At 36.3% G+C, this 9,144-nt stretch overlaps 2 protein-coding genes across 2 annotated transcripts in view; both read right to left on the bottom strand.

Moving 5' to 3' along the window:
- Positions 1-897: 897 nt before the first annotated feature.
- LOC149201905 (equilibrative nucleotide transporter 1-like) overlaps positions 898-9,144 on the bottom strand; it is a 67,835-nt gene continuing 59,588 nt past the window's right edge. Inside the window, exon 2 of the mRNA XM_089403041.1 lies at positions 898-944. Coding sequence (XP_089259167.1) covers positions 913-944 — 32 coding nt within the window. The 3' untranslated portion in view covers positions 898-912. The remainder of the gene's footprint in view (positions 945-9,144) is intronic.
- The window catches only part of LOC149201906 (equilibrative nucleotide transporter 1-like), a 35,830-nt gene continuing 27,826 nt past the window's right edge, over positions 1,141-9,144 (bottom strand). Inside the window, exon 2 of the mRNA XM_089403040.1 lies at positions 1,141-2,057. Within this exon, the coding sequence (XP_089259166.1) occupies positions 1,258-2,057 (800 nt within the window). The 3' untranslated portion in view covers positions 1,141-1,257. The remainder of the gene's footprint in view (positions 2,058-9,144) is intronic.

The following is a 9,144-nucleotide window of genomic DNA, read 5'->3' as shown; positions in this document are numbered from 1 at the left end:
AAAAGTAGAGATTACAATGACAAATGGCCTAATTTCAACTTTTGTTAGGTCATTGATGATTTTTTTTATGTAAGAAATAATGATAAAAAATAAAGATTTGACATATAAATATATGTTTCTAATTCATAAGATGTGAGTCCACCAAGTCCACAAAAGCATAAATTACAATAATAATTGGCTTAATCTCAACTTTACCACCTAATTTATCATTTTAGGTTTTGTATGGGTGTGGATGAAATAAGCAATTATATCATTGTATTTCATTTTGTTTGCTTATTAATGATTTTATGATGAAAAATTGTTTATTTTGAATAAATACTTCTGAATGGTGTAGTCTATCTTATAAACGAAATAACATTTCTTATAAACGAAATAACATTTCTGGTAAGAATTCACTAAAATCCAGTAATACAATTTCAAGATTTTTTTTGTTGTTTTAAATACATTTTTGAATACATAAATGGATTCAGCACCCTTGAAAACCCCTAGGCCACTCGAATTATGCAGAGTAAACAATTTAAACTCTAGTTTTTAAAAATCTGTCGGATTTTGATTAAAAATTAACCAAAAAAATAGTCATGAAAAAACAATTTCATATAATTAACTTTTAAATAAATGTAGCATTAATTATACTTTAAACAAAATATTTATTGTTTTTTATATTTTATATCTTTAATATGAATTTAGATCCACTATGTTTAGGACCTCGATGCAATGCGCCTGTGATGTCCCTGAAATTTGGGGGTTTCCTAACACATCCTTGCACCCCCAAAATCTGGTCGAAAAGTAATAGCGTCAAGAGCATAATACTGGCATAATGATGATTCATTACAACCAAGAAAAGTTATTTGAATTATACCTGCAATTTTGTACTTCCAAATAACCCTTGCATCAAACCACTGATAAAAACATCTACCTTGAAGATACGGGAACTGGACAGATTTCTAAATAAAACATTTCAAACCATAATTTAGAACATATTTGTCTACAAATGCAAGTAGAAGCAGCTTCTATATTTCCAATTTTATACAACATGATAACCTTAAATCAAGTAAACAAGGAAACTACAACCAGCCCTTGCTTGGACCATAAAACTCGTATTTTCTTCATTTTCTGTACTCGTGATTTTCTCGTGCAATGTGAAATAAAAGCCCACAAAAGATGCTATGTCCTTTCTTATTTGTTTTAAGTTTAAACTTTTGTTGACAAAGTGGAATCACAAATATATAATACGTTAGCCCTACATGCGAGGGGCAGTTAAATGACCCAAAACCATCCCACAATAGAACCCATTGCCAATCCAATTACCAAGAAGAGAACAATTGTGATCCCCGCAGTCTCTGATTCTTGAAGTGGAACTTTTTTTGGAGCAATAATCATGAGCACACTTGTGAAGTATCCATTAGTTAAGCCAAGTAAGCAAGTCAAAAACACAACCGGAATCTCTGTATGGAAGAAATGTGGTCCATGAAGACAGGCGTAAAACAGAGGGAAGAACAGCAGCCTTGCAACAGACCCACCAATGGCAATTGCAGCGCTTTCAAGCATAAGATATGCAGTTAGAGATTTTCCTACCAGATCAAATATGTTGTAGCAAGCAATTAACAAAATAGGATACCAGTCCTTGAGAAGATGCGAATGCACATCTTCAGTTATGTATCCTGGAAAGATTGACAGCGTAACAAGATAAATCAACAGAATCCCAATTCCAAACCATTTTATTTTTTTCAATACATGCCAAAATTTCAGCCCCTCACCCTCCCTACCAGCACCATAAAGCTCAACTGATGCACCATCTGGTAAAGACCTGTCTTCGGGGTCTGCTAGACTGTTCGCAGTAGTATTTCCCAGAAGGAAAGTTGACTCCGTTTTTTTAGTTTTCAGGTCATTATAGTACATAATAACAGGTAGTCGATTGGCCATATTATAGCATATGAGACATAATGCCATAAACACAATACTGACAGCAAAATACAAATTTGCACTTGTTCTCAGGCCATGTACATTTTGTGGCAAGGCAGCTTTTGTCAGTATCCTTAAAGCAGACACAAGAACACCTGCATTGACGAAAGCACTACTTTAAAAGTGCTATATTCCAAAGAATTTTGATTTAAAGAAGAAACTGGACAAATTCAATAATCCAAAGAGGTTTTCTCTGACCGCTCTCTCTCCATGATGTAACAATCCTGATGTACATGTTTCTTGAGGCATTCTTCAGAAAAAGAAAATGAAATTGAACTGTTTTTAATGTGAAGTTCAGAAGTACTCCTATGCAGTACCAACCATACTCTACATGAATCTGAAAAACTATGCTCCAATACTGCTCAATCAAGACTCACAACCTTGGTCTTGCATCCCAGGGGCAAATAGGAAATATCACAGTCAAGTTCAATTCTTCTTTCACTTGTTAGGTATCCTTCACTCGGCCCTGATCCTGAGAGCAATCTGTCTAGCTCCCTGCCACCCTACTTCTCAGAAAAAGGGTGGAAAAGAAGGGCAGGCCCTCTCCAATATTGATCTATTAGCTATTCCAAAAGAAATAATTGATCTCTGAATTGACAGCAGAAGTGCACTTGTGTTTACTAAGATGTACTGTGTTACTAGATTTAGTTCCTGAACACATTAAACCATAGTAACTTGTGCATGCAACATAAAATGCTCTAAACAAAGATTCACGCAAATATTAAAAGATGAATCTAAATTCATTCTACGAAAGGGTTTTCACTCGATGCTTATCTACTAATATAAGTTTAAGTGAACCAGATTCCCAAAGGACTGCTGTCCACACAAACAACAGAGAATCCCACTAAAGAAAGTCTCCCCTGATTTGGGCAAAGATAGGATAAAGGGATCACAAGCCGTTGAGCTAACTTTCAACACCCAACTCAAAAGTAAACTCATAACAGTAACAGTCCAGACACTCAAAATAATCAAACAGTGTAACAATAAACTTCTCTGATATGGATAATTATCTGCCTTGGCTTCAGGCGAGAGTCGGGAGACTGATGCATTACCTTCCTTTGCTTATCTTAAGAATTCATACCAGCAACAAGCCAAATAACAATGAACTTTTCTGCTATGGATAACAATCCACCTAGATGGCAATAACCAAGAAGGGCCAATGCATTAGGCTGCCTTCCTTTTCTTATCTTAATAGGTCATGCTGGCACCAACCCAATAGGAACAGATGCTGCGACCATACACAACCGCACAAGAATAAGCATTACAACATACCCGACCTGACAAGAAAAAGTGTTATGATCATACAAAACTCTTGATGCCTGAAACCAATAACAAAAGAATACTCAGAGCAACAGCAGAGGAAAAATTATAAACACACCAGCTACAAGTGTCCAAACGATGCAAGGAATCCAAGATGAAATCCTTCATCCCAGAATAGCTGCTTACATAACAGGGGCAAGTTGGTGGGAATGGGAAGAAAAGTTATTACATCATAGAAATCTAGCCTGTCTCAACTCAAATAAAGATTATAATCTCCTCACATAACACAAGCTATCTTTGGAATACAAGGTTATTTTATAACCATTCCACTGAGTCGAAGGAAAATTTATGAGGATTCTTTGAATTAGGCCTACTTGGTTCCCCATTCACCAATTCATGATTTTCAAGGTCATATCTGAGCCTCCATAGTCCCAAAGCAATTCAGCCAAGTATGTTGGGATTTGAAGTTCCTCTGACTATATGCTTGGGCAGAGCATTTTGATAGTTTGAGGGAAGGAAGACACAGTTGATAGCAAGTTTTAGAAAACACTGGACATGCAAATGTTGAGGATGTACGGATTTTAGGAGGGGCAAAAATTGATCAGCAGAAGGAAAGTATTTCTTCAGAAACCCCCTTTATGGTTACCTAGAATAACCCATATAATGAATTTGCAAACAACCTAATCATTCAAATGGTATAAATTTATTGTTTAGGGGAGAAAGAGAAAATGCCAATATCTATGTTCAGATGATGATGCCAGATGGTAGTGGTTGTCCACGGGTGGTAGCACAATTGGCAAAAAACCATGTTGGCAAGCCCTTGTGTATCCAAGTGACTGGAAGTTCAATCCACCTGGACATGTCTCACCAACTGAGCTTAATAACGAAAAAAAGATGATGGCAGTGATCAGTGTTTGATTATGAACAATTCGAGTAAGTTCTATGACTGATGTCGGAGTGCCAAGGCAGTGGAGAAGGACATACACTATATTACTCTTCCTCTGCATGCATGAAGAACCTCCAATGCTGTAGTTATCACTGTAAAATTTCCTTAACAACACTGAGAGCGAGGAAAAGATGCCAGCCCTCTATACCCTACCTCAAAACATAATATTTCTGCTAGTCAGTTGCAATATAAGTTTCAACAACCATCCCTCTACTTCTGCAAGCTAGCAAATGAAAATCATGTTACTGACCAAGCATAAACAGAGAGAACTGAGCTCAGTATTCCTCCATAGATTACAAAGGCTTGAACTTAGGTGTAGGATAAAAACGAGTAACAATACTGATAGACAACATGGATATGACCAGGCCTTCTTCAATGGAGAAGGATATCAGACCACTATAACATACATTTGAAAATTAAATTTATAATAAAAGGAAAAAGTTGTCCAAACGACACAATCTAGAATCCTTGTCTCCTTGTTGGAAAAGAATCGTATAATGGGTTGGCTGGAACTGGAAAATATTCCAGAAATGTCACAAATATTATCAGTCTTCTGTGTCAATCTGAAAAAGAGTATTCTTCGTGATATTCCATCTATATTCTTTATCCCACAGGTAAACGTGTTGATGGAGGGATCTACAAGCAAATCAGAAACTAAATTTGGCCAAAGAATGCAGCTTTGGAGCAAATATGCTGAGTAATTGACAGAAGAAATATATAATTTTATTAATACTTGAATGATTGAATGATGATCACAATTGTGGGAGGCCCTGGCTTAAATACTGCCTTGGGTGCCTCTTGGTGAATGGGCACGATCTTTGATCATGCCCTTTGCCTAAATAATTACAGACTTGATTAAATTTTATATCACATTGCCTTCCTCCTGAAAAGATGCTTTGTCCTCAAAGCATATGTAACAATGGGTGTTGTTGACGAAACGCTTATGTCTCCCAAGAAGCTTCTTCTTCTGGTAAGTCCTTCCACTTGATCAGGTATTCTTTGATTACTCGTGATCGCAGCTTTTTCTCCTTGATGGAGATAATACCTTCTGGTTCTAGAATGACCCTTCCTTCGTCATCTAAAGTCGGAAGTGTTGTTTGTGCTAATTGATGTTCGCCAAGTGCCTTTTTAAGGCAGGATACATGGAAAACGTTGTGAACACGACTTTTATCAAAAAGGCTTAAATTGTATTCTACTTGGCTGATCTTTTTGTTGATCTAGTACAGTCCATAAAACCTTGGTGCCAATTTGTTTTTTCCCTTTTGTTTTAAGGACAACTGCTTGTAAGGCTGAAGTTTAACAAATACCCATTCTCCAACTTCAAATTCTCTCTTTGTTCTATTTCGGTCAACTTGTTGCTTCATACGATTTCTTGCATTATTTAGATTTTCTTTTAGAGTTTGGACAACTTTTTGGGTTTCTTCTAACTGGTCTTTAACAGTTGGAAGTTTCATCTCGATGATAGCAAGGTCCTTCCATTTCGGAGGTTCTAACTATACAGAGCTTGACATGGAGTCATTTTCCCTAACGTGTGGTTAGTAGAATTGTACCACCATTTAGCGAGATGTAACCACCGAGCCCACTTATTTTGTTTGTTTGTGGCATAACAACATAGGTAGGTTTCGAAACATTTATTCACAACCTCTGTTTGGCCATATGTTTGAGGATGGTAGGTTGAACTCATGCTGAGGTAGGTTCCTATATGTTTGAAAAATTCCTTCCGAAAATTACCCTTGAATTTGGCATATCTCTATCGCTCACAATCACCTTGGGAAATCCATATAATTTGTAAACATGTTTGTAAAATATCTCAGCGATTTGTTTTGCTGAGTCCGATTTCCTCATTCCAATAAAGTGAGCATACTTGGTGAGTCTATCGACTACTACAAGAATTTTATCCTTACCATCAAACACAAGTAAACCTTCAATAAAGTCCATTGATATTTCCTCCCATTCCTGATTCGGGATATTTAAAGGATGAAGTAGTCTAGGTGTCATAATATTTTCATTTTTATTCCTTTGGCATTTATCGCATTCTGCTACATATTTTTGAATATCATTATTCATTCCCTTCCAAAAAAATGATTGTCATGCATTATAGTAGGTTTTAAAGAACCCTACATTCCTGGCTGACAATGAATCATGTGACTCTTTGAGAATATTGGCTTTAAATTTGGATTTTGAACTCAGATAAATTCCTCCCTTGTACCATAGAATATCGTTTTTCCATTCAAATTTTGAATTCTGAGGAAATTTATTGATTATAGCACTTGTTTCTGGATCTATTGCATGTTCACTTCGAATCTCATTCAGCCATTCGGGAAAAACAACTGAAACTGCAAGTAATGACGGTTCTTCGTCTTTCCTGAACAGAGCATCAGCTACTACGTTATCTTTCCCTTACTTATGTAATATATCCATGTCAAAGGCAGTGATTTTTTCAATCCATTTTTGTTGTTTTGTAGATAGCATTTTTTGCTGGAGGAGATGTTGAAGACTACTATTATGATATGTTCATATTAAGAATTTAGTTTCCAAGAGATATTGTCTCCACTTGGCTAACGTGTGCATAATAGCAATCATTTCCTTGTTGTATGTAGACTTGAGACATTCTTGCTTATTGAGCTTCCTACTTTCAAACGCAGTTGGGTGACCATCCTGCATTAGTATTGTTCCTATGCCAAAACCAAAAGCATCACATTCAATTACAAATGGTTTTGAGAGGTCTGAAGTTGCCAATACAAGGGCATTAGACATAACTTCCTTCAAATCTTCAAAACATTTTCCTGCTTCATCATTCCATTGAAATGAGTTATTTAGAAGGTTCATTAGGGGTGTGATTATGTGGGCATAGTTTTTAATAAATCTTCAACAATGCCTGGTCAATCCTAAGAATCCTCTTAGCTTGGAAATATTAATTGGTTTGGGTCATTCCTTTATAGCCTTGATCTTATTAGGATCTACTTTTACTCCTTCCTTGGATATTTCATGTCCGAGATACTCTACTTCTTTCCCAAAAGTGCATTTGGACTTCTTGGCATAGAACTGATGCTCTTCTCATACAGTAAGAACTTGCTCCAAATGTTGTAGGTGCTCCTTCCATGTTTTACTATAAATTAGAATGTCATCAAAGAACACTAACACAAACTTCCTTAGATATGGATGGAATAGCTCGTTCATAGTACCTTGGAATGTTGTTGGTGCATTGGTTAAACCAAAAGGCATTACTTTAAACTCGTAATAACCTTCATGTGTTCGAAACACAATTTTTGTTGTGTCTGCCAACCTACACTGATTTGGTACTACCCTGACCTTAAGTCCAATTTTGAGAAATATTTAGCTCCATGTAGTTCATCCAACATTTCATCGATAAAAGGGATTGGAAACTTGTTTTTAATTGTTATTTTGTTTAATCCTCGATAATCGACGCATAATCTAAATGAACCATATTTCTTTCGAACTAATACAACAGCAGCAGCATACGAACTTCTACTTTTTGTGATAATGCCACATTTTAAAAGATCCTGGACTAATCTTTCGATTTCGGTTTTTCAATGATGTGGATATCGATACGATTTGATGTTGATGGGACTTGAACCTGATTTGACTTCGATTGTATGCTTGATTTCTCTTTTAGGAGGCAACTTCATTAGAAGGTCTTGGAACACCTTTTCGTGCTTTTGAATTAGTTCTTGAAGTTCAGGTGACTCTTTGTTAATCATGATTGAAGTTAGCATCTCTAATTGATGACACTGCATTAAATAAATTGGTGCTCCCTTCCGAATTATTTTCATCATCTGAGATGATGATACAATTTGATTCTCAGGGGGTTGGAAACCATATAAGTTGTATTTTTGTCGTTCCCATTTAAATTTTATAAATTGCTTTTGATGGTTGGCAGAGTAAGTGCCTAGGGTTTGAAGCCATTGGATACCTAGGACCACATCCACTCCTCCTAATGGTACAATGTAGAACAGAGATTCTAGATTATAGTCTTGAATCTGTAATTTGACTTTATGGCATTTCCCTACTTTTTCAATTTTCTTACCGTCAGCTACCATAACCTTCATGTTGGGCATGGGAAACATAAAAATGTTGAGTCTTTTCGCCATAGTCGAGTCCAAAAAGTTGTGGGTGCTTCCAGTATCAATCAAAACCATTACGTTGCTCTTTTTGATGTGTCCTTTTAACTTTAATGTTTGGGGCTGAGATATACCTATCATGGTCGATAATGACACTTGCGGAATATTCTCGTTATCTGGTTCTGGAGAAAATTCTGGAGAATCTTCGATTTCTTCTACGTTTGATTCTTCACTGTCTGAATCATTAGTTGCTTCACATTTATACAAGTTCTTGGTTTCTTTTCCTTTAGCACATCTATGTTTAGGGTCTCATTTTTCGCCACAACGTTTGCACTTCCCCTCTTTCATTCTTTGCATTTCCAAGTCAGTTTTTTCTCCTTCGCGAGGATGTGGTGGAACATATTTTGTATTATCAATGTTCGTAGTTTGGGGAAATCTTCATCTCGAATATACTCTTTCAACTTTTGGCCACTGCATCTTTTCATGCTTCTTTTCAGCAGCTTTTGCCTTCTGTCTTGCTACTTCTATAGAAGTGATGTCATGAAGCTCAAGATCAGCGTGGAGATGGGGTTTAAGTCCCATGGTGTATGATAGAATGAGACGAGTTTCTGATAATCCAGGTACTCGTGTAGCTAATGTTTCCCATTCTTGAGTGTATTCGTCCACATCTCCTTTTTGTTGCAATCTGGTGAGTACTGAGAAGAACTCTTCTTCATTGACACCCTGGAACCTTTTAAAGAATACATTTTTTAATTTCCTCCAACTGATAGCAAGTGTCTTCTTTTTCCACCACATATACCAATTATATGCTTCGCCTTCCATTTGCATGTATGCATCCCTGATCTTTTCATCATCATTGTCAATATCGTAAATCTCGAAAAATTCTTCTACTTT

The sequence above is a fragment of the Pinus tabuliformis genome, chromosome 2_1 (genome assembly GCF_031772625.1).
Source record: "Pinus tabuliformis cultivar Carrire ecotype Pingquan chromosome 2_1, CPIR1, whole genome shotgun sequence".
Classification (NCBI taxonomy): domain Eukaryota; kingdom Viridiplantae; phylum Streptophyta; class Pinopsida; order Pinales; family Pinaceae; genus Pinus; species Pinus tabuliformis.
This window is presented reverse-complemented; position numbering and strand designations above follow the sequence as displayed.